Genomic DNA, 25,808 nt, shown 5'->3' with positions numbered 1-25,808 from the left:
GAATATTGAGTTATTGGATCAATGGTTAAATTAGTTAATTATTATTTGAACTACATGAATTAGTATATAATAAGATTTTTTTTAAAAAAATAAGAACTTTATAAATATAATAAGGGGAATAAATTACAAATTATAGTGCGAGAAGCTTAATAACATTTTTTTATATACAAGTGTTATTATATTTGGATTCGTGTTTGACTCAATTAGAATATTGAATTATCATGTCAGAGGTTAAATTAATAAATTAATGATTAAATTACATGAATTAGTATATAATAAAAATTCAAAAAATAAATAAGAACTTTATAAATAAAACTGGAGGGAGTATATGAAATTACAAACTATAATCCAAGAAGCTTATTCATAGTTTTTTTTTTAGGTAAGAAACTTATTGGTATTTAATATTTTGGGGTCAACAAATAAAAATATGAACGTTTTTAATGAAAATAATTTTGTCTTGAGTGTTACTTTCTGTTCCTTTTTAATTGTCAAATTTTTTAATTTTTATTATTTTTTATCTGTTGTTTTCTTTTTAAGATATTATTAATTAGTCTTTTGTTAAATATATTCTTACTTTCCATCTGATTTTTCAATTAATTTGCATATATGTATTTATTGTGAAGTAAAAATGAATAAAAAATAGAAAATATAATAATAATAATCAATAAAAGACAAGAGTGGAGTTGATTGTTGATTGACAAGAGTGGAAGGGAAAGGACAACAAATAGAAACAGGTGTTGCGTTGCGTGGGAAGAAGCACAGCATTTGAATTTTGGCTCTTTAGTTACTCACTCTGAATGGCAGAGAAAGAGAGATGGCCTGTGTGCTCATTCATGGGTGACGGTGAAGCAGTAGCAGTACCGCACTCAAAACTGAAGAAGAAAGGTAGGCCACCAATACCAAAGAAGGTGTGTCGCTTGATAGTATTTGGTCTCATAAAGTAGAAGAATATTGACTTTTTTTTTTTTGTAGACGAAAGGGAGAGGGAACAGGCATGGGCATTGTCATTGATGCTCCTCCATGTAATACTCAAGCTTACCAACGTGCAAAAGAGGTTCAAGCTAACCTATCTCCTCAATTCCCAACCTTTCTTAAGTCCATGCTTCCATCTCACGTAGCCGGAGGATTTTGGCTTGTAAATTCTCACTTTTTCCATGCTTCTGCGTTTACTATAATCAGTCATTCATTTTATTATTATTCACCATGTTGTTTAATGCCAGGGTCTTCCCAAAAAATTCTGTAACTTGTATATGCCCAAGCTTGATACTACCATCGCTTTGGAAGATGAAACTGGCCAACTTTATGAAACCAAATATCTTGCTCAAAAGGCCGGTTTAAGTGCAGGATGGAGGGGCTTTTCCATAGCTCATAACTTACTTGAGATGGATGTTCTAATATTCCACCTGGTCCAACCTTCCAAGTTTAGGGTAATTTATTCTTTCAATACAATGTGTGTCAAGAGGACAAAAATAAATCCCTTTTTTCGATACATTTATGCTTTGTTATGTATTTTAATTTTAATTTGAAGAAAAATGTGCCTTCTCGCTCCTACTATTTTTCCAAGTTGTAATCTTCAATATCTTGATGTTCCCAGGTGTACATTATAAGATCTCAGGAATCTGATGAACTGGATGGTGCTCTTGTCCTTCTTAAGTCAGATGGGTGCAGAAAACAAAGTGATGGTAAGTGTGGTATGGTTTTCATTGCGTTTGTATATAGTAGTATTAATATATTATGGCTTGTAAGAGAGCAGAAAATTAAATTTAGTGTCTTGTTTCTCAGATGCTAATGATCATAAGAATAGCGGGATGATTTTTTGTGCTAATGTGTCTCATCCAGACCAGGTTGAAAATACTAGTGAAGATTTTGACTCTGGAATTAGATTTTCAGAATCAGTTGTCAGTTTCAAGCAAGTGACTGGTGTGGAGAATTTCAGGATTGTGGTGAATGGTTTGGTTATTGATTCGGAGCTCTCCAAATACATTCGGAACAAGTATTATGAGCTGTGTTGCAGCCAGAGGTCGTTTCTTCATGACCATCTTCTTGAGGGTCTTAACACTAAACTGGCGGCTGGAATAATTTCTGAGACCATTAATATTGCCGATGCCATTAAAGCCAGCAATCTTACAACCTCTCCAGATAGTCTTGTCATATGGGACAAAACTTTGAAAGCCTTTGAGACAATGGGTATGAATGTCAGCTTCTTGCTTATTCGGCTAGACCAGCTCATGAAACTAGCTTTGAAATTGAAGAGGTACAAGGAGGTAACACTCGAAAGAGACCACGCTGCAGAGGAGTTGAAAGCTCTAGAAGCAAAACTATTGGAAGTAAAACAAACTATAAATAGACTTGATCAAGAGAATGATATACAACATATGCACCCTGAGAGGCTGGAGACTATGTTCCAAGAACTGGCTGATGCTCCTTGGTGATGTCATTGCTTGTTGCTTCTGTGTTTGGACTAAACAAGTTCTAGATGCCGGATAAAAGATAAAATGAAATAGGGTAAGATTTTTTGTGTTATTATGAATTATGAAAGACACCTAAAACTAATCCTCTTTTTGTTATTAGTTAGTGACAACTTTAGAATTGACCGGTTGCTTTTTTCAAACTCTCCTTACAGGTTCTAACCTTATAAAATATTACCTACTTTTCTATTTATAATACTCGATTTTTTAAATTTGTTTGTTCAGACACAATATATATTAACATACAGAAGAGAGAAAAATATTATTGATAATAGTATTTTTTAAAAAGTATATAAATTTAGGATAAATTTATTGCTATTAATTAAATTACTTTTTTTTCATTTTAATAAATTAAGTAATTGAGTGTTATAAATAAGAATGGAAGTGGTAGTATTTTGTTAAGAATATGATATGATACAGTTCTATAGATAACAATTAAGACGTGGCACATGATAATTTGAAGGAATGGGATATTCTGCCTTTAGTATGAAGGTTTCTGTAGTATAGATAATGGGATTCAATTTCCGGAAAGAAATTGATTCAGAGAAATTTGATTATAACTGTTTTATATTTATGTGGTGATAGATATATTTTAATGAAAATGTTAGTGGTTGCAATTAAGGTATTAGGAAAGGAAACAATAAAAAAAATACTTAAAAGAGTACATTAAGTATTTTAAAACTAGTATTTCTTTTTTATGAGAACTAGTATCTTTGATACAGTGGTTAATAAGATCTTATATTAATTTTCACAGACTGGTATAATAAGCCACGTATATGGATGGACTTTTTGAATGTCACGACTCAGTGGATTTAGGAGTGTTTTTTATTTTTCTTAATGAACTTTTAGGAGTGATTTAGTGCGTGTTTCTGTGTTGCACGAAATTGAGTTTAGACTAGTGGATAAATTCTAATATTCGAGGCATCTGTAATGGAAGTTTATCAAAGTAATAATAATAATAATAATCTTCATTTAACGAAGGTTATAAACAGAGCTCTAATCTAATTACTTCAGGTAACTTGTAACAAATGTTTGGTTTAAACATTTAATAAATTTGATCACTTACGAATGATTTGAACATTTAACAAATGTTTGACATTGTCTCTCGGAGTCTCGGTCACAACATTGCATAGATCTTTTGAACCAATTAAAATTTCAATTTAAAACTATTTGTTCCATCCTGTTGTATTATTCTTTTTTTTTTTCTCCTTTGAAAGTCAACATATTAGTTAAGAAATATTATTAATATTTTGTTTGTTAAAATTATTAATTTCTCATTTAGGATGTGTAAAATGTTTGTGAATTATGTGGAAATAGAGACATAATCCAAAAGATAATAACTAATAACTAATATATTATCTTGAATATTAAAAATGACATGTAAATAAAAAATTCTCAAATAGATATATAGAAAATGAGGGCGAGCCCTGGTGCAGCGGTAAAGTTGTGCCTTGGTGACTTGTTGGTCATGGGTTCGAATCCAGAAACAGCCTCTTTGCATATGCAAGGGTAAGGCTGCGTACAACATCCCTCCCCCATACCTCTGGGCAATGGGGTACGAAGTTTTTTGAGGGCGAGCCCTGGTGAAGCGGTAAAGTTGTGCCTTGGTGACTTGTTGGTCATGGGTGTAAGACTGCGTACAACATCCCTCCCCCATACCTTCGCATAGCGGAGAGCCTCTGGGCAATGGGGTACGTACGTAGTTTTTAGATATATAGAAAATAATGTATGAAAAACTATTTTTTTTATAAGATACATATATCTTCATATCTTTTAAAGACAATTTTCTTTAGTTAAGACACAAAAAATTCTCATTTTGAATTTGAATAAAAACAAGTTTGATTATTAATAGTAATAATTATTAGTCAATTTATTTTTGAAATTAAATTACTTTAGTTTCTAGCACTTAAAAATCATTTAATTTCGAGCGTTTACAATTGTTAATCAATTCGATCCTTAGTGCACATAACATCAGGGATCAAATTGGCTAACGTGTTTGGTAATGCCTAATTAATAAAGTGAGGACGCAGGAGAGTGAGAAACCTAATTTATAATACTCTTCTAAAAATAGAAATAGAAAACATTTTATAATCATCAACAAGAAGAAAAACATTTACATTTAAAGACATGATATTAGTTTTTGACTACCGGCAAAAGGATAATCTCGATGCACACCAAGAAAATGATATTTCATTTGAATGCTTAGATTTCCCAAAGACGTGTTTTTATATGTTAGTGCTGGGATCCGTTATTATTATTATTTCCTTTTATATGGTTATAATAGAATCAGCCCAATAATCGTAAATTATTAGAATTCCTCTTTTAGCTTGTACAAATTAGGAATTAGATTAAATTATCATTAAGAGCTATAACTGAGAATGTATTTATTTATTGAAGAGAAGACAATGAAAAGAAGGCAAGAAGTCAGAAATCCTTGACATTATATATATCTAATTAGTTCTCAAAATGACTAAATTATTGGACCAAAACAAGTGTTAGCTCATATTTTTTTGTTGTGGGTAAGGGTAATTGTGGCGTTTTAAGAAGATAAAAAAAACACCGTTAAATTTTGCCAGCTTCTGTTGACAATAAGATGTCGTTGATTTCCAAGATAGACGAGGTGAAAACATAAAATATTACTCAATTATCATCATTGATATTAGCAGGACATGATCTTTTCTGTGGCAATACTTTACTTACAAGAGAGTACTGGGGCTTAAATGCCACATTCATGGAGATGTTTTTAGTAATCCCGACAGAAGCAGACTGCAATGGTAGTCTGTTATGTAAAGAAAAAGGAGTGGGCTTTTGTTTACCGTTCTGCTTTGACTTGAGTAATTCCTTTTTTGGATCCTTTTGCTGTAGCTTGGGACTCATAATAGATTCAACGGGTACCAGTCGTCCGTTAACTTGGTTTGTGAAGACAAAAGTCACCTGAAAATATAGAGCAGTGAATGCAACCAATTTGGCTCCTTTTTAAATGTTGTGAATAATCCGGCAAATCAAGTATTATCATGGGCAGACTTCCTATTTAGGTTTTTACATGTTTAACTTCAAGGTGAAACAGCTACTTCGGTTTGCAACAATCTTGTCATGAAGGAATCATGTTCCTTGGGAATAGAAGAGGCAGTAAAACTGTGAAGAAAACTCCCAAAATTTTCATGCTAAGCATATATGGAGATGGCTTCTTTATCTCTATGTTCCTACCTTCTCATTTAAATATTTAATGCGAAAACCAGAAAACAATGTATACATGAAGTTAAAAGGCATGCAAAAGTTTAACGCCTCTAAATATACGACTACGGCTGTGTTTAATCTAATCATATATTCCAAACTCACTGAGCTTTATGTAATTTCTAGTATTACTGAAATGAAATGCAAGAATGACAGCACTATGAACCCATGGAGCATAATTTCAATTTGCAAATTATGCATAAAATAGGATTTTATTGTTGAACTTGATTAATTTCCTCGCAAAACAAAAAAAGAGGGAATGAAAATGCTTTAAAATGCTATGGCACACCTCATCACCGGCTGAAGCCTGAAGTATAGCATCTGGTACAGAAGTTGGGAAAAAATGATGGCCCCAACTTCCTAAATCCTCTTCCAATGGGCTCCCTACCTGCAATAAGGAAATGTAAGAGTCAAGACTACAACTATTTTTTCTTTGAATTCTCTTCAATCAGGAGGTAAGACAGACGCAGGTAAAAGCTTGTTAGTGGTAGATGAAGCAGGTGATGCAAGCAAGTCTACTACTCTTGACCCATTGGGCCTTCCAATTGGTCCAATTACAAGAGAAAGGGTAAAGAAAGTCAAAGAAGCATTAAATAATGATAGTTAGAGGCAAAGTAACAATCAGGAGCATTAATTAATTCAATTCAGATTCAAGGAATGCATCACAATAAGGATTAATTGATTCCATTCAAATTTAAAGAGTGGAATATAATGGGTAATAAAGAAATCTCATAGTTCAGAAGTTGCAATTAATGTCACGAAGAATTGCAACCATTTACTTCCATTATTAAGTGCAGGTGGACGCATGAATAGTTTGGGAGGGTTCAGCACCAACACATGAGGAATTCACTGAACCAATCATAAAATTTTAAATATATATTGTATTTTTGTTTATTTTATAGTAGTATAATTTAGAAACCATTTGAAATTGTAGTTCTTTACTTTTCATGTTATTTTCATTAATTTGAAATCAAAGAAAACCCAATGAGGTTATTTTTCTCTCTCAGTTCTCCATTGAACTTTACTAGAACTTATCAAGGAGACCTTTTGTTGTGGTGTTCACCCTGGACTTATCAAGGCCTCTCCTTGTGGTGTCCATCCTAACTTTATTATTGGGGCTCTTGTCTCCCTTATAGGCCACAGGTCCAGGTGCCTTTTCAAATCTTTTTAGTTTTTTGGTTCAATATCAAAATTGGAGTTTTGGGACTTTGTTTTCCAAGGATTCTCATCAGCGGGAATAAAAGTTGAACCAAAGATATTCACCCAAAAGACGAGACCCTGCACATTTTAAACTATAGCGTACATAAACTTTATATCGAGGTAACCTGCTTTTCTGATCTTTTTAAATTCTGTAAGCAGCCAGCAATTTCTGCAAATCCACCAATATCAGAGGTTTCTTCATCAGATTCACTATCTGTTATTGTTGACTGGGCTTCAGTGCTTCGAGGGCCATCAAATGTTTGACACCGACTGCATTGCATGTTTTCATGAATCTCTGACCTAAAGAAACATTATAAAGCAAATGTTAGACAGAACTAAGTAAGATCCCTGGTGCATGTTGTGATAGACAGTACATAAGATTTGGGGTGCGTTTCTTTTCACCCTATCACACCATTAGTATCAACCATGACTACAATTGCACCATGGCCAACTTCTTTTATGATTACTTTATGTGTTATCAAGATGATTGCATGACCAACCACATTTATTAACTAATTGGTAGGACCGTAATGTTTCAGTGGCTGTGCCGACTTTTTCTAGTCACTAGTCATTGTTGTTCCTCCCTTGCATCTATCTCTAGTTCATCAAATTCAAAGATTTCAAAAACATTGAGGATCCTATCACTATTAGAATTTGAACCATTCGATCTAGCATCCTTCAATATCAAAAGAATCTAGATAGTTTCACCACAAAATTCAGGGAATTATTATCAATTATCTAGTTTTCTCTTTCCTCCATTCCATTAAATTCCAGGTACCAAATGCATATGAATCTTTTGCACATTTGTATGTTACCTCTTTTTTTTTTTTTTTTGAAAGGCATTGTATGTTTTTTTGAAAGGGAAAAAGAATGCATTACTTGATGTTCTCATGAAAAGTAAACAAATCACGAAGATTCTCTGTTGAAAGCAAGTTACCCTGAAAATAAATGAAAGAATGAATAAGATTGTAAGACATGGAATAAGCAACATCGACTAGAACACATGGGAGAAGCAGCAATTTTGACCTGTGCCACAAGGCTATCGGTTTGCTCCTGCTGAATGACCTTTTGCAGCCCTTCTTTTGACATCTGACGCTGGTAGACCTACACATAACTTAGTAGTTTACTAAAGGGACAATAATACCTTAATGAAGGAACTGAAGCTAAATGAGTAAAAAAAATGTAACATGCATTTGTGTAAATAAGGTTAAAAAATAAAAGAATTCTATAAATAGAAAATAAATCAAATAGGAAGAATTAAAAAACAAATTCAACTCAAAATAAATAAAAAAACTTCGTACCCCATTGTCCAGAGGCTCTTCACTATGCGAAGGTATGGGAGAGGGATATTGACTCATCAAATAGGAAGAATTAAAAAACAAATTCAACTCAAAATAAATAACTATAACTAAATTAAGAAATTAAAATGCATAATTGACAAATTCATTAATCAGTCCAGATTCATTCTATAGTAAAAAAAGATAAATTCAAATAGAATATATAGAGAATATAAGCGGGTAGCAAGAATGGAACCCGCATCGTTAGCTTGGAGTTGGAAGGCTAGCGGCTGTAGTTGGCATTGACTCATCATTTTGATTTAATGTCTCTAATTCAAAACCAAATGTGAAACAACAATATATACCTTTTCTTCTATTGTTCCGGCACTCAAAAATCTATAAATATAAACTCTTTTCTTCTGTCCATCCCTCCATACTCTTGCTGCAGCCTGTTTATTGGCGAGGAAGAATAGCAAACAAAAGAACATGTGTAAGAGAGAGACAGAGCACGAATATAAAAATTTTAGCTGTCACAACTAAACTGAGGGCATTACTTGTTTATCATTTGCTGGATTCCAATCAGGATCGAACAAGACAAGTCGATTTCCACCAATCAAATTGAGTCCACAACCACCAGCCTTGCTGCTTAAGAGAAAAACAAATTCGTCCTGCAATTTATCAATTATTTTTATCAAAAGATAATCACATATGATGCTTAATGAATTACAAGTAAGGAAAATTATGAAATGGTATGCAATTTACCTTGGATGGATCATTAAAGCAGTTGACCAACTTCTGCCTTTTACTGATTGATGTAGAGCCGTCAAGCCTCAAGTGAGGGTACCTTCGTTCCCGACACAATTGAGCAAAAAGATCAAGAGTCTGTTACATGGGAGATAGTTTAGCATAACAAGAGTAGGTAACAAAAGAAAGCATGAAAGATTCAGTTACCATGGAGAAGCAATTTATTTTGTTTAATATTTTTATTTTTATAACAGTAAAATCTTGTTCATAGCAGAGGCAGAGTTTCGAGCTATGGCTCATGGAATTTGCGACATGTTACCGATGAAGATCATTCTTGATATTAGAGTAAACCTACACTGATGGGTTCATTTTTCTTTTCTTTGTACTATTGTCGACAGCTGTAGACAGCTGTAGTAACTAACTAACTTCAGTTAGTTACACAGTTAGTTCTGTTCTGTTAGTTAGCTCTAATATAAACAGAGCATGTAATGATTCTAAACTTGGGTTGAATAATAATATCTTCCTCACTCTCAATCTCTATCTTTTTCTCAAAACTCTATTATGGTCTACAGAGCACAATTCTGATCCTCTTTCTCGTTCATGGCTTCCGCAATGAATTCTCCTCCTTCCTCCCCGCTGCTGCACTCTTCACTGGTGGCTCCTTCGTCGTCTCCATCACCGAAGACAATCTCGCATTCAATCTCTCTAAAGTTAACAAGAAAGAACTATATTCTTTGGAGTCAACAAGTTGAGCCAATCATCAAATGTCACAAACTCTTTCAATCTCCCGTAAGTCCAGTGATTCCGCCAAAATTTCTTACGATTGCAGATCGTGACAACGGAGTTGTCTTTGCTGAGTATCAAGCATGGGAAGAACAAGATCAGTTCCTCCTTGCGTGGCTTCAATCAATGATTTCTGGTGAAATGCTTTCAAGAGTTGTTGGATGCAAATTTGCGTGGTAGATTTGGGACAAAATCCACTCACTTCAACTCTATCACCAGCGCCAAAGCTCACCAAATCTGTAATGAGCTTCGTGATCTTTCTTTTGAAAATCGCTCTATTTTTGAATATCTTCTTCAGATCCAAGCACTGGTTAATTTACTCACTGCCGTTGGAGAGTCCATAACAGCCCCGAGCATCTCGATCTTGTGCTTGATGGACTTCCTACTGAGTATGAGGCCATGCTCTTGATGAGGTTGCCAATTTTAAGATTGGTGAAGTTGAGACCATGCTCTTGCAGCATGAATCTCGCATTGACAGGGCCAAAAAGCATTCCCTGGTTTCGTTTAATCTAACTGAAGGAAACTTTAGGGCTAATGATTCATCTTGACCCTCGAATTCCAATTTGCAAGGTCAAGTTCATCTAAGACCTATGTTGCTACTATTCCTATGGCTTCCAATCATACGGCTTCCATTGCTTCTTCCTTTGTTGTTTCGACTGTGGCTTCTCATGTTGCTTCTACAACTACTCAAGCACTAGCTCAGCAGTGCCCTCTGTTCTGGACTCCTTACTTAACCTCAATACATGTTGCCACCACAGTTTGCCTATCCTCAACTGTATCCAACTCAGCTGCCCTACACATTACCCAATCATGTGCCTTCAAGTTCCACATCTCAGGCTGCTCCTCAGGCTTATCTTACCAGCACTGCTCAGTCTCCTTCACAGAGCTGGCATCCTGACTCTGGTGCATCTCACCATGTCACCAATATGTCCCAAAACATTCAGCAGTTAACTCCATTTGAGTGTCCTGACCAGATTACTAATGGTAATGGTCAAGGACTTAACATCAATTCCTCAGGTGTCTCTACATTTCTTTCTCCTTTAAAACCTAATTTGTCTCTTGTCCTAAATAATCTGCTGTTGTTCCCTCAATTACTAAAAACCTAATCAGTGTGAGTCAATTTTGCAAAGATAATGATGTTTTCTTTGAATTTCATTCTTCTTTTTGTCTTGTTAAATCACAAGATACTAAGGTAATTCTTCTTCAAGGGTTGGTGGGACATGATGGTCTCTACCAATTTCCTGCCTTACAGTCTTTGGTGCCTCAGACTTCTCAGTCTCTTGGCACTGCTGATTCTGCTTCTGTTAATTCTGTTTTTGTTAATAAAAATGCTTCTGTTTCTGTTGATAGAAGTGATTCTGTTGTTTCTATTGTAGATACAGATTCTTGTAAATCTGTTGTTCCCATTGTAAAATACAGCTGCTTGTACTTCAAGTTCATTTTGACTAGGTCATCCTAGTGTGGATGCTATGAAAATTGTCTTCAAACTGTGTAATATTCCACCAATTAATAAAAATGATTGAGTTTGTAATCATTGTTGTGTTGGTAAGTCTAACAAACTTCCATCTTCTTCCTCTAAATCAGTCTATTCAAAATCTTTTCAACTTATATTTACTGATTTGCAGGGCCCTGACCATATTCCTTCTCCCTCAGGTTTTAAGTATTATATTACTTTTGTTGATGCTCATAGTTGGTTGACCTGGGTATACATACTTAAAACTAAATCAGAAACATTGGAAGCTTTTAAACAGTTCAAAGCTATGGTTCAAACTCAGTTTAATCTTCCTATTAAAGCTGTCCAATCAGATTGGGGTGGGGAGTTCCGACCCTTCACCAAATTCCTCAATGACCTGGGAATTTTGCATAGATTAATATGTCCCCACACCCATCACCAAAATGGGGTTGTTGAAAGGAAGCATCGACATATATTGGAACTTGGTCTAACCTTACTCTCTCAAGCTAACATGCCTCTTCATCATTGGAAGCAATTCCAGTCTCATTCAGTCCCTTGTCTCCAAACTGAATGTTTTTTTCCCCTAAAGGATCAAGGTGATTTGGATTATTTTTTGGGAATAGAGGTCTCAACTCAACCAAATGGGTCTCTTATTCTAACCCAATCAAAATACATAAGGGATCTACTTTGCAAAACCAACATGGAAGAAGCAAATCCTATTTCTTATCCTATGGTTGGAGGCTGCAAACTGACTACGACAGGTTCTGAAGATGTCTCTGATCCTACCTTATATAGGTCTGTTGTAGGGGCACATCAGTATGTCACCATCACAAGACCAGAAATTTATTTTTCTGTTAAATAAAGTTTGTCAGTTTATGTCTAAACCCTCTGAACAGCACTGGTCAGCTGTCAAGAGGAATCTAAGATATCTTAAAGGTACCATATCAATGGGATTAACGTTTCAGCCTGCTTCCACCAAGCATCTTTTTTCTATCCATGCCTACTGTGATGCAGATTGGGCCTCTGATCCTGATGACAGGAGGTTCACATCTGGTGCAGCTATCTTTCTTGGTCCAAACTTGATCTCCTGCTGGTCCAAGAAACAAACTGTTGTTGCACGGTCCAGCACTAAGGCTGATTGGGTTTTATCTCTACTTTCTGAACTCAAGGTCTCTCATGCTTCTCCAGTCATTCTTTGTGACAATACAAGTACAGTGGCTTTGGCTCATAATTCTGTCCTTCACTCTCGAACCAAACACATGGAGTTGGATCTGCTTTTTGTTCAAGAGAAGGTGCTCACTAATCTGATTCAAGTAGTCCACATTCCTGCTGTTGATCAGTGTGCAGACATCCTCACCAAGGCTCTTACACCTTTTCTGTCTACAGGAACAAGCTCAAAGTGCTTGAGAATCTTTCAGCCAACCCCCCTCATGAGCTTGTGGGGGGGTATTAGAGTATACCGACTCTGATGGTTTTATTTTTCTTTTCTTTGTACTATTGCGAAGTGGAAACAGCGACACGTCTCGTTTGGGGGGAGAGTTACGCTTATAAAGTCAGTCCTAACCTCTATTCCAATCTTTTTCTTTTCTTTTTTCAGGGTACCCAAAATCGTGGTGGATAAACTGGTTCGTATACAACGTAGGTTCCTTTCGGGCGGGGGAAGTGACCTCAACAAGATTGCTTGGGTCAATTGGGAGATTGTTTGCCTTCCAAAAGAGAGGGGTGGTCTGGGAATCAAGGACATCACCAGCTTCAACTTGGCACTTCTAGGCAAATGGAAGTGGGAGTTATTTCATCGTCAGGATGAGCTATGGGCAAAGGTTCTGGTTTCAAGGTACGGGGGCTGGAGGGGACTTGCTGAAGCACCATATGATAAAAATAAGTCCTTATGGTGGAGAGACTTGAAGTTAGCTTTACATCAACCATCAATACAAAATGTGTTTCGGGATGGCATAGCATGGAAAGTGGGGAGAGGTGATAAAATATTGTTCTGGGAGGATAACTGGCTTCAGGGGGATGCAGCTTTGGTAGCACGATATCCTAGACTATATCTCAACTCCTGTCAGCAGAACCACAAAATTATGGATATGGGAGCGCAGAAGGATATGGGCTGGGAATGGAATTTCAAATGGAGGAGGCATTTGTTTGATAGCGAACTAGACATGGCTGCTAGATTCCTATGTGACGTGGATGGCTGTCATATACAGAGGAATAGAATGGATGAGTGGATTTGGAAAGCTGATCCGAGTGGTTCATATTCGACTAAAAGTGCATATGCTGAGATGTGGGGGGAGGCTGCAGCAGATAATCAAGTGCAGGATTTTGAAGAATTATGGAAATTAAAAATCCCACCCAAGGTTGTTGTTTTCGCATGGAGACTCTTTAGAGATAGATTGCCGACTAAGTCAAATCTGACAAGGAGAAATGTGGCACTCAATGACACATCTTGTCCATTTTGCAGGAGGACTGAGGAGGATGCAGCTCATTTGTTTCTCCATTGCCACAAAATCCTGCCTTTGTGGTGGGAATCTATGGCGTGGGTGAACATTCTGGGGGTTAGTCCGCAGTACCCAAGGCAACATTTCTCCCAACATGCTGCAGTTATGGTTAAAGGAATCCGACAAAATAGATGGAAGTGTTGGTGGATGGCTCTCACTTGGGCTGTGTGGCAGCAGAGAAATAAGATACTTTTCTCACAGCAAACTTTTGATGTTAGAACTGTCACTGAGAGTGAAGAGACATGAGTGAACGTGGGAGAGAGTGCGTGGGAGGGAGGGGAAGAGTGAACGTGAGTGAGAGGGAGAGGAAGAATGTGAGAGAGAGGGACAAAGTGAGAGAGAGGTTCAGTTCCTTTGAGCGAAACACAGAAAGGGAACGTCAGAAGGAAGCAGTGCTGCCGGAAGTCGGTGAGTCTGAGTGGAAAACGGTGAAGTCAAGGAGGAGTAGATATCTGCGCACACAGATACATGGCAGGAACGGACGTCGGCAGCAAACAACCCGACGGAACTGGAGGGATGATGCAGACATCACCTCTTTCTACTTCACTAGATTCTCAGAGGAGGTAACAAAGGCAGAGCTCTGGCAACACTTTAGCCAGTGGGGGGAACTGAAAGAGATTTTCATCCCCAACCGGAGGAACAGAGAAGGGAAGAGATACGGTTTTGCTCGTTTCAGAGGAGTAGGCGACAGGAGGGGCATCGAAAAGGAGCTCGATAATAGCTTCATACGGGGACTCAAGTTACACGTTAACATCCCCAAGTACGGACGCTGTGAATTGACGAAGGAACCACTCCGACAAAGGCTTGCGGGCGTAAAGGTGGACATGACTGAAAACACGCGACTGGGGAAGGCTCCTTGCGGAGCTACAGTGTATAAATCAGTCAACAGATCATACGCAGAGGTAGCAGCATTGCCAACACAGAGGACGAACCAGTTGACTAGAGCGAACAACCAATCTGCCGGAGGTGATTCATCATCGTCTACGCTGTCGCTAGACATCTCGGAGGAAGACAAGGCTAGATATGAAAATGTTTGGGTAGGCAGATTGAAGAAGCTGGAGGTTTTTGAAAGGCTTGAGGAGGAAGTAGCGTGGCATATAGGCCCAACCATATCGGCCAAATATATGGGCGACGACATGACCCTTCTTCTTGGCCTATCAGATAAGCGAGCAGCAGAGATCATTCGTGAAGAGACAGAACAATCTTCGTCACTGTTCTACTCTCTAACGAAATGGAGTCATCAACTGCGGATGGGTACCAGATTGATATGGTGTCGTTGCTGGGGTATTCCGATACTCGGGTGGAAGGCGGAATATATTCGGCAAATGGTGGCGGCAGTGGGTGATATGGTTGACATCGACGAAGACGTTGAGAATATGCAGAGATTAGATCGGGCTAGGGTCTTGGTGAGGACACCGCGGCCACCGCTAGTCCACCACACCACGCGCGTCCTTATTGATGGCGTTAGCTACTGCATTTACATTGTTGAAGAAAATGGCGGTACGGAGACAAAAGGGTACCGCCATGCTAGGAGCTCATGGACGTCCTCGGAAGAGATTATCTCTGACATAGACGGAGACGACTTGGCCACTGTGCGGTCGTGGTCGACGGATGTACCTCCGACAGCGGCAGTCGGCGAACTGGGCAGCGAAAAGGCGCATCACCGTTGCGACACTCAGCCAGCTCCTTTAACCACTGGTCTCGACAACGAACCAGTGGGTAATGACCCGTCCGACAGGTTGGTGGTCTCAAAGTCCGCCTCGGATATCGTGGAAAGCTTAATGAGGAAACAATTTGAATGGGGAACAGAAAAGCAGATACCAGCAAGTGTAACGTTTTATGAAAAGTCAATGGAACCAAAGGATTTGGGTGAAAAACTTCCTCAAATAACCAGTGCAGGCCCCTGTTTTTCTGTTCGTGATTCTGAGATTTCTCTTTATGAGGAAGAAGCAGCAACTCCCAAGTCTGGTCAACATGTGGAGTCTAGTTCACACGAGCCACACACCCCTTCCCCTGGTGTTTTAACAGCCCATAATCATATTGGGCCTTCCACCTTTAACTATACAGAAGCCCAGTTGCATGGATCCCATCAGCAACACCAGGACTTATCCAAGGATCTACAGGTGTACTCAAGAAAGAAGTGGTTCAAAAAGAAACAAGCCCATCATGACTCTTCAACAGAGTTAAAACCTGCTCACTTAGAAAAAGAAAAGGAAGATACTACGGAGAGACAGCGTGAATTAATATATCAAATGGGGCTGACCCATGGGGGAGATTCACAACAGCTCATGAGGCTTATGGCAGATTTGGAGCAGAGAGATGGTGACATGGCTGCAGAGAAGGGAGTAGACAGAAGCACTAATGATTATTCTCTCTTATAACTGTAGAGGCTTGGGGAGGGGGGTTAAGTGGGCTGCTATTCGCAAGCTCAACTTAAAGTATAAGGTGGACTTAGTTTGCTTACAGGAAACAAAAAAAGACTGTATTACTAAGCTTATCTGTCAGAACCTTTGGGGAGATCCTACTGTGGCTTGGGATAGTGTCCCAGCAATTCACACTGCTGGAGGACTACTCTGCATGTGGAATAATTCAGCCTTTGAGGTAGAAAGGAAGGTAAAAGGCACGAATTTCTTAATGTTGGCAGGGAAATGGATTAAGGAAGATATGAAGATGTCCATAGTAAATGTTTATGCACCTTGCGATAATGCTGGGAAGAGAGAATTGTGGAATCAACTGAAGCAGCTAAAAGACTCTAATCCTGAGGATGTTTGGTGCTTCCTTGGAGATTTCAACAGTATTAGAAGCATGGATGATAGGATAGGCTCCTCTCAAAGGACTGTGGGTGATTATGATACTGCTGGCTTCAATGACTGGATCTCAGATATGGAGTTGCAGGAAATTAAAAGCCATGGCAGTAGATTTACTTGGTGTAGGCCAAATGGATCTGTGAGGAGTAGACTTGACAGATGTCTGGTATCTGAGCAGTGGATAACTAAATGGCCTGATACTTCTCAACAAGTGTTGCATAGGGATTATTCTGATCACTGCCCAATTCTTCTAAAAACAGACATGGTGGATTGGGGTCCCAAGCCATTTAAGGTGATGGACTGCTGGCTTAAAAATAAACATTTCCAAGCTCTGGTCAAGGATGTGTGGTGTGGGGATCAGCAACCTGGATGGGGGAGTATTGTGTTGAAAAATAAATTGAAGGTCTTAAAATCCAGCATAAAAAAATGGAGTCTCGAGTTTGGGGATATTACTAGACATAAGATGCAACAATTGAAGCAGCAGTTACACCAAATTGATATTTCAGCCCAAGACAGACCCTTGGGGGATGATGAAATGCAGACCATGAAGTCTATACAGCAGGAATTGTGGGAGATTTCTTTTGCTCATGAATCAATCTTGAGACAAAAATCTAGAATCAAATGGCTCAGGGAAGGTGATAATAACACGGCCTTTTTCCATAAATCTATCAACTTCAGAAGGCACTATAATGCAATTCAAGGTATGCTCATTGAAGGTTCATGGGTTCAGAACCCAAAACTGATTAAGGATCAAGCTGTAAGCTTCTTCTCTGCCAGATTTACAGAAGAAAACCATGACAGACCTACCTTGGATGGGGTTATGTTTAATTCCATTACTCACACTCAGAGGGAGGAGCTGATTGCCCCGTTTTCAGATCGTGATCTTAGGGAGGCTGTGTGGAGTTGTAGTGGAGATAAATGCCCTGGGCCGGATGGCTTCAATTTTAATTTCATCAAAGAGTTTTGGGAGATTTTCAAACCAGATTTCAGGAGATTTGCTGATGAGTTTCATGTCAATGGATGTTTTCCTAAGGGTAGTAATGCATCTTTCTTGGCTTTAATTCCTAAATTCAATCACCCACAGTCTTTTGATGATTATAGGCCCATCTCCCTCATTGGCTGTATGTATAAGATCATTGCTAAATTATTGGCTAATAGATTAAGAAAAGTATTACCTGGCCTCATTGATGAGAGACAAACAGCTTTCATAAAGGATAGACACATCCTTCATGGAACTTTGATTCTCAATGAAGTTATAGAGGAAGCTAAAAGAAGTAAGAAACCAGCTCTGGTGTTTAAGGTGGATTTTGCAAAGGCTTATGACTCTGTTTCATGGAACTTTCTGGATTATATGATGGTCAGAATGGGGTTTTGCCCAACTTGGAGGAAATGGATCAAGGCTTGCAATCAATCAGCTTCTATATCCATTCTTATAAATGGCAGTCCCTCAAATGAGTTTGTCCCCACTAGAGGTTTGAGGCAAGGGGACCCCTTAGCCCCTTTTCTTTTCAATATTGTGGCAGAAGGATTGACTGGCATGATGAGGACAGCTCTATACAAAGGTCTGTACAGCAGCTATTTAGTAGGGAAGCAGAAGGTGCCAGTAAACATTCTGCAATATGCAGATGATACTGTCTTTGTGGGAGAAGCTTCATGGGATAATGTGTTGGTCATGAAGGCAATGCTTAGAGGCTTTGAGATGGCATCTGGGTTAAAGATTAATTTTTCCAAGAGCAGTGTGGGGATTTTTGGTGCTGATTCTAATTGGGTTCTTGATGTAGCTCACTTTCTCAAGTGTAGGCAGATGGAGATTCCCTTTCAGTTCTTGGGGATTCCTCTAGGGGCTAAGTCATCTAGCTGCTTGGTGTGGGAACCTTTGATTAAAAAATTTGAATCAAAGTTGTCTAAGTGGAAGCAGAGAGCTCTTTCAATGGCAGCGAAGGTCACACTGATAAATTCAGTGCTAACTGCTCTACCAATTTTTCTGCTGTCTTTTTTTAGAATTCCTCAAAAGGTGGCTCATAAAGTGAGATCCTTACAAAGGAATTTTTTGTGGGGGGGCTCCCAAGATCTCACCAAAATCGCCTGGGTGAATTGGAAAGATATTTGCCTTCCAAAGGAGTTGGGGGGTCTCGGGATTAAGGATATCTCTAGTTTTAATGTTGCCTTGTTGGGAAGATGGTTATGGGCTTTAGCCTCTAATCAAGATCAGTTGTGGGCTAGAATTCTTATCTCAAAATATGGTGGCTGGGCAGATCTTAATAATGGCAGGGATAGACCTTGGCACTCTTATTGGTGGAGGGATATTCGAAAAGTAAGTAAGCAACCTGACTTTAGTCCTATCCATCAACATCTGGTTTGGAAGGTAGGGGATGGAAGTATAGTCAACTTCTGGAAGGATAAATGGCTTGGGGCTGCTTCAAATCTTGAACAGCAGTTTAATCAGCTGTTTCTCATCAGTAAACAGCAGACCAGTTCTATTTCTAATATGGGTTTCATGTCCCATGGTCATTGGTGCTGGGATTTAAAGTGGAGAAGAAACTTATTTGATCATGAACAGGATGCAGCTGTGGCTTTTATGGAAACCATTAGTAATGTTCATATTCAGCCTCATTTGAAGGACACCTTGAGCTGGACAGCTGAATCTTCGGGTTTATACTCAACTAGGTCAGCTTATAGATTGCTAATCACTGCTAACAGCAATCATCCTCAGTCCAATATTTACAAGACAATTTGGAGGCTTAACATTCCTCCAAGAGCTGCGATTTTCGCTTGGAGACTTATCAAAGATAGATTACCCACTAGACAGAATCTCCTAAGAAGAAACATTCTCATTTCGGAGCAGCACTGCCCCTTATGTGGATCTCATCAAGAGGAAGCTGGGCATATATTTTTTCACTGTAAATTGACTAATGGACTTTGGTGGGAATCAATGAGGTGGAAGCGAGTGGTCGGACCTCTAGCAACAATTCCAATAGCTCATTACACTCAATTCTGTGATGGCTATGGTGTTGGGAAGAATCAAAACAGATGGCACAGATGGTGGATTGCTTTAACAAGCTCGATATGGAAGAATAGAAATCTCCTCATATTCCAAGGCAAAAGTTTTGAAACATCAAAAGTCATGGAGGATGCTTTATTCCTTTTGTGGTCATGGCTGAAATCTAGGGACAGAGACTTCTGCACTTCCTTTAACTTTTGGTCGTCTAATCTTGGAGACTTCTTTGGTTAATTTAGGTCTCTTGTATTTGTGGGGGGTTTGCTGTTTTAATTCTGTATTGGTGGGAGGTTTAGATGCTCTGCATCTATGTATTCACCAGCAGCACTTCTGGTGCTGCTGTGTCCCTTATGTTTAATATATATATATATTATCTTTTGCCTTTCAAAAAAAAAAAAAAAAAAAACTTTTGATGGTAACAAAATACTGGAGGACGCTGTTCTACTCCTATGGACATGGCTGAGGACTTTTGAGGAGAACTTTATGATTTCTTTTAATCACTGGTCGTCAAACTTACCAGCAGCTTTTATTCAGTAGTGGGGTAGCTTAGACAGATAGAGTTATTAGTAGCAACTACAATATGTATTCTTACCCAGTCTCTGGTTCCTATAGAGACTGCATATAGTCTGATTGGGGAACCAGGAGACTGATGGTTTTTGCTTCTTTGTAAATTAGTACCTCTGGTACTTTTATTAATATATTTATCTTTGCTGATCAAAAAAAAAATTGTTGACTGCTGTAGACAGCTGTAGTAACTAACTAACTTCAGTTAGTTACTCACACGGTTAGTTCTGTTATGTTAGTTAGCTCTTATATAAACAGAGCATGTAATGATTCTAAACTTGGGTTGAATAATAATATCTTCTTCACTCTCAATCTCTCTCTCTCAAAACTCTATTACTTGATGACCTCAAGATAGAATATGAGAAACCTATGAGGCTATATTGTGATAATAATTCTACCATCAACATTGCACACAATCCAGTACAGCATGACAGAATCAAACATACATAGATAGACTGACACGCCATCAAAGAAAATATAGAAAGTGGTCTAATAACTAGCACACATTCCTGAGGCTTCAATTGGCAGATGTGTTTACCAAAGGGCTCTCCACAAGTCCACAGAATGATTTTGCAATCTTACTTGCAAGCTAGGAATGATAGATATCCATTCACTAGCTTGAGGGGGAGTGTTGGCGTGACTGGCTGTATGTGATACGATTAGATATGGTATGTAATTAAGTAGGATTGTGATTGTAATTACTATAATTAGGGGATTGATTGTGTATGGTTTTAATTTGTGATTTGTTTCCTTATTTCCTTAATTAGGGCAGTCTCTTTAGGATATTTATATTTGTATCAATTTTCTACATTTCAATCAATAGGAACAATTCAATCTTTACTCCTCTATTTTCATGTAAGGGTGTGATACAGTTGTTTTGTTATATTTTAAAATTGTCAGAGGATAACTAGAGAAGGGACTAAAGTGCCACCCCACAAGGAGGTGACTTCTACACGATAGTATAAAATCAGTTCATCTAAGCAAGATTGTTAGTAGTAATAACTGAAAACATAAGCCTTGTGAGATTCATTATTTGGAAAAATATTTTATACTGGATGCTTCCTGAGCTGACCTCAAAAACTACATAAAATTGGTTATTCACAAAAATAAATCATCGCTTACAAGTATGGATCTTAATTCATTCTAAACAGTCACAAAGGTCAGGTACAACTTCTATTAAAAGAGAGCACCTCAATGTAACTTCTCATTTGTTACCATATACCTGAGTGTAGTTTGAGACAAGGACAATGCGGTCATTTGTTCTCTGACGTAAATGAGCAAGTAATCTTGCTAAGACATGCATTTTCCCTGATAGCTCAACCCATGCTCCATGCCCTCCCGTCCATGAGCCAGACCTACAATGTATACTACCCTTATAGGATGACTAAATTAAGATGTCAAATGAAAGGCTGAAACTTAAACTAAAAATATCTACCTTCCAGATAACATTTCAGGAGGGAAGAATCGGATACAGTCCTCAAAACCTGAAGTTCCTGGACTCCCACTTCGTATGGTATCATAGATAAGCTACAAGACACTAAATTCTTTGAGAATGAAAGTATGTGTGGAACTTACCTTATCAGACAGGAAAGTAGAAGAAAGATTTCCTTCACAATTTTTAATAGAGGATTTAGGGTTAAGAGGAGGAAATGGATGAAAAAAAAGAGTCTACTTGCCAATTTAAATGGCACTGAGAAGAGCTTTCACAATTTATTATTATGTACGAGGAAAGAAGTTATACAGACTGAACCAGTAAAACAACTTCCCCCAACTCTCCTCCGGAAAGAAGAAAAAAGATCCAGATCATACCTTTGGATGATTGCACAACTTTTTGAGAGCTGTTATGTAGGCCAAAATCTTTGATTGCTTCAGTTCTTCAGTAATTGCCCGCTTAACCTGTGATTGAGGACATGGATTTATCAATTCGGTTTTGATAATCTTGTTTCTATCAATTCCCAACAGTGTAAAACACCTTATGAAAAATAAATTTTGGCTCAACAAAAAATGGACTTTACATTTTTGGATTGTATAAAATGTTTATATAGTTCTGACTGCAGTGGAGTCAACTTGCAGCAAACAACTTCAACTATCTGTGCCACAAAAGAAATAGGTCATGGATATAAGATTAAGAGCATAGGTAATCACCAATTACCTACAGTTACTTTTCATGTGCTTTAAGGGAAATAGCTTCAGTCAATATAATAAATCAAAATATGTTCAAATACTTCAACAATCAAGGGCTGAAATCTACCTTCTCATGGAATCAGATGCCATTACCAAATCCGAAGGATTTCTTGGTGTGTAAAAGTTACTTTACTTAATCTAGCTAGTGGCTGTGGAAATCAACAAACATCTACAATTTGTGTAATGTTCACATCTGTGATGGTTTCTTTGAATGAGCAGCTTCATTGGGATAAAATTTGGCGTTTGGCTTCTACTTGGTGTAAACAGTCTTTTAGAAGGTTTTCTCTTGCAGAAAGTCAGAAACATTGAGGGATTGGGTAGCTTTGATCCATTGATGTTTAATTTAGTCTCTAGAGTTTGTTTTCATTTTATGTTCTAAACAGGATCTCTTATCCTCCTATCTCTTTGTACTCATCTCTTTGTTTGAATGAATTTCTTCTTTTATTATATAAAAAGCAAGCTCATACATTTCTAATTATTCAATGCAAGGAAAGAGAATTAATCTTTCAAGAACACTACAATGAAAATGCAGGGGAAAATAAAAAGGTTGCACACATTGTTTTTCTTTAAAGCAAAAGAACATGTGATTGAATAGTGCAACAATTCAGTAAGTTTGGCAGAAAGATAAAGAAAAGTGCAATACCTTAGGTGGTAAGTGATTTGATAACAATGCATTAGTCCTTCTTAATATGAACTGCAAAAACATGTTGTCCAGTCAATCTTCAGGAAAACAGAAGTATATTTTCTTATCAGAACACAAAAGAAATTAATTGCACTTCATAACCATTCAGCTATCAGTTCTATATAATAAATTCTTATAGTTATCAAGCAGGATTACAACTTCAATTACTAGTGATGGGTAATAATACAGCTTTCTAAAAGTACAGAACGAAATCTCAATCATGGGCATTACCCGGTTAACATTGACACTTAATTCAGCAGACTGTTCAGCACCTAGCTTCTTCTCTTCCGCAGTGGCAGCAGGTTCTCTTCCACAAATAATTGGTGCCTTCAAGGTACAAGTAAGCCATAGTAAAAATTAAGAATCAGAAGCAAAGAGAAGGGGGGATAACCCATTGTCCCATTCCAGCATCACATCTCCCGGAAACATTCTGAAGTTGGTTTTCCTGTTATCTTATCAGTGTCTAACGGAATATTCCATACATACTATACAATTAACAACTGGATAACTCCTCTTTCCTAATTACTTGTATATTCTGACATAGGACGAGCTAAAGCTTTTGAAACAATGTACATCCAAAATCTAAAAAGGCAATCAAAATATATAAAGCAATCAATATACCTCATAGTAACGTCGAAAATGTGCAATATCACCCAATATTCCAGGATTAGTAAAGTTAACCATTGCAAAGAATTCTTCTAAGTCATTCTGCAAGTGACATATGTCCGTAAAAATTTACAAGAGTGAAAAACATATGAGGATTTTGGATTGTAATTGACAAGACAGACGGACAATCATGCATAGATCCTCACTTGCAAGGGAGTTCCTGACAACAAAATTCTACGTTTGCAGGGGAGAGCTGCCAATGCCTAATCCAGGAAGTTTAGTGAGAAACATGCTAGTAAAGGAGGGAGAGGAAAAAACTCCAACAAAATACAATACCCGGTTTGTTATCGTCTGATCATTTTTCAGTCTGTGAGCCTCATCACATATGAGAAGGTCACATGAGTCAGTAGAGCTAAACTTTGACGAATGCATTCGAAATGTCTCATATGAAACAATGAGCACCTGCAAATCAGGGAATATTAACGGAGTACATATGTAGTTCACGCTATTTAATCAATAGAAGAATGGTTAGAAAATTCATTTCACCTGTAAATTGCTTTTGGGACTTGTAAAATTGTCAATCCCGGAGATGACATCTTCCCTTGTGCTTTCACATAAAGCAACAAGAGGAACTCTTTCTCCAACCCACTTTTTGATTTCAGCTTCCCAATTGCTGACAAGGCTGGTAGGAGTCACAATGATGGCCTTTCGAACCATTGGTTTGCCATCAAACCCTTGAGAAAGTAGAGTATATAGTAATGTGATGGACTGCAATGTCTTCCCCAAACTGTGCAAGAAAGAAAACAAAGGGACCCCTGTCCTCCTGTAATGAAAGAAAAGTGTAGTGTGATAATGAAAAGATTTGAAAAGAAACAAGTTACCCCATATCATCTGCCAAAATGCATCCGTGTATATTTGGTGTGGTAGACAGGCCTGAGACACAATCAAACATGAACTGAACCCCTTCTCTGCAACGAAAGAGTTAAAAGAAATGGTTATTTGGTTAAATTGAGTAAAAGTATGGTATGGAATGGACAATGATGTTGACCTCTGATGTGGACGAAGGTAACGAACAAGCAACGGATCAACTGTTATGGTGGTAAAATTAGCATTAGCATCCTCGGAGTCTTGAGGGTGCCACAATACGAGAGGATCAATCCCGGGAGGCAAAGAGGGCTTGAGCTCCTCGGCAACATCAGCAACAGCAACAGCAACATTGAATTTGGAGTCGTCTAAGGCAGATCTAGGAATAGGAATAGGAATAGGAGAGGAAGAACCCCAGGGAACAAACCTTTTGCGAGCGGAAAGCTTACGAGTAAGGTCTTGATTGTAAGCGGAAGCGGAAGCATGAGATTTAGAGCATGGAGGTTTGAAGGGCTTTCTACAAACAGCCGCTCCTTGCGATACTGATAGAAGTCGCGGTAGCAACGATTGTCTCTTCACCACGAGGTTGCCCCTACAAACACAAATACAATTCTCAATTTCATAAATTGCGCTGACGCTGTAATAATACCTTACTATACTACTTACCTGAGCAAGGCATCCACATTCTGAGATTTCCGTTCTTCGATATCGTCGTCGCCGTCGCCGTCGCCCGAATCAGAAGAACACCAACCCACTTCATCTTCCTCTTCCTCCATTCTCACGCTCACGCCGCCCCCGCCAAACATTTTCATTTAAATCTTATAAATTCAATTCCTTCACTAAATTTAATAACACTCGTTAATTTTTATTTTAGACCATAAAATCCAATTTGATTTTTTAATTTATTTCCCAATTGATTTCATATTTATTTTTTTATTATAAATTAAAATATTAATCTCTACATTTTAATTTTGAAACGTTAAATGCACAAAAAACTATTAGTTTACTTATCTTATTTATTACAAAACAGAGTTAAAAAATTAATTTTATTTAAGTATACCTTCTTCTACTACAGTGATACTCATTTCACTTTTATCACAATGATTCACTCATTTCTCTCTCTTCTTTCATTTTAAATTTGTTATTACTGTTACTAAAAGCAAGAAACTAAAATAAAAATCTGTTTATCAAATCTCATTTTATCCTAAGTTTTCAAACTTAATTAAACAGGTAATCAACTCAATCAATCAAGATATCGAATTAGAGTCATTGTTTGAACAACATGAATTAATATATTATTAAATATATAATTTTTCAATTAAAAATACAGTGTAAAGATATATTTTTATTATTTAAAATCGAATAATAATTATTGGTATAGTCTTTCTAATTTTTTTAACCATCCCGAGGTTTTGGGTTCTATTACTTCCAACCACAATTTTTCAC

The 25,808-nt window shown here is 37.6% G+C and overlaps 2 protein-coding genes across 3 annotated transcripts; one reads left to right on the top strand and one right to left on the bottom strand.

Moving 5' to 3' along the window:
- Positions 1 to 727: 727 nt before the first annotated feature.
- On the top strand, positions 728 to 2,661 carry LOC100782165 (B3 domain-containing protein Os01g0234100). Of its 2 annotated transcripts, none has more exons than XM_003516732.5 (5): positions 728 to 885; positions 973 to 1,135; positions 1,221 to 1,427; positions 1,595 to 1,682; positions 1,783 to 2,661. In XM_003516732.5, the coding sequence occupies exons 2-5, from the start codon at positions 995 to 997 to the stop codon at positions 2,430 to 2,432; spliced, it is 1,086 nt and encodes a 361-aa protein (XP_003516780.1). In that variant the 5' UTR covers positions 728 to 885; positions 973 to 994; the 3' UTR covers positions 2,433 to 2,661. The 2 variants fall into 2 exon arrangements, with proteins under 2 accessions (XP_003516780.1, XP_006573914.1); XM_006573851.4 differs by having other exon boundaries at positions 1,840 to 2,650.
- A 2,441-nt stretch (positions 2,662 to 5,102) lies between these two features.
- Positions 5,103 to 25,173, bottom strand: LOC100781631 (protein CHROMATIN REMODELING 25). The gene is made up of 21 exons (XM_006573850.4): positions 25,029 to 25,173; positions 24,547 to 24,954; positions 24,380 to 24,466; positions 24,045 to 24,285; positions 23,835 to 23,960; positions 23,705 to 23,761; positions 23,514 to 23,600; positions 23,124 to 23,219; positions 22,854 to 22,904; positions 22,042 to 22,116; positions 21,836 to 21,922; positions 21,462 to 21,553; positions 21,249 to 21,381; positions 8,942 to 9,061; positions 8,734 to 8,847; positions 8,545 to 8,628; positions 7,929 to 8,006; positions 7,782 to 7,840; positions 7,028 to 7,202; positions 5,992 to 6,090; positions 5,103 to 5,402 (listed from the first exon to the last, which is right to left on the bottom strand). The coding sequence occupies exons 1-21, from the start codon at positions 25,166 to 25,168 to the stop codon at positions 5,109 to 5,111; spliced, it is 2,703 nt and encodes a 900-aa protein (XP_006573913.3). The 5' UTR covers positions 25,169 to 25,173; the 3' UTR covers positions 5,103 to 5,108.
- Positions 25,174 to 25,808: the final 635 nt, after the last annotated feature.

This window comes from Glycine max, chromosome 1 (assembly GCF_000004515.6).
Source record: "Glycine max cultivar Williams 82 chromosome 1, Glycine_max_v4.0, whole genome shotgun sequence".
NCBI lineage: Eukaryota > Viridiplantae > Streptophyta > Magnoliopsida > Fabales > Fabaceae > Glycine > Glycine max.
The sequence above is the reverse complement of the archived record's forward strand: the minus strand, read 5'-3'. Positions and strand labels throughout refer to the sequence as shown.

Excerpts from the sequence above, each read along its gene's own strand:
- LOC100782165 (XM_003516732.5), top strand. The coding sequence starts at position 995 with ATGGGCATTGTCATTGATGCTCCTCCATGTAATACTCAAGCTTACCAA. Across the intron at positions 1,136-1,220 it reads TAGCCGGAGGATTTTGGCTT|GGTCTTCCCAAAAAATTCTG; the intron begins GTAAATTCTCAC and ends GTTTAATGCCAG. Across the intron at positions 1,683-1,782 it reads GTGCAGAAAACAAAGTGATG|ATGCTAATGATCATAAGAAT; the intron begins GTAAGTGTGGTA and ends CTTGTTTCTCAG.
- LOC100781631 (XM_006573850.4), bottom strand. The coding sequence starts at position 25,168 with ATGTTTGGCGGGGGCGGCGTGAGCGTGAGAATGGAGGAAGAGGAAGAT. Across the intron at positions 8,629-8,733 it reads ATCCAGCAAATGATAAACAA|GCTGCAGCAAGAGTATGGAG; the intron begins GTAATGCCCTCA and ends GCCAATAAACAG. Across the intron at positions 5,403-5,991 it reads AGGCTTCAGCCGGTGATGAG|GTGACTTTTGTCTTCACAAA; the intron begins GTGTGCCATAGC and ends CTATATTTTCAG.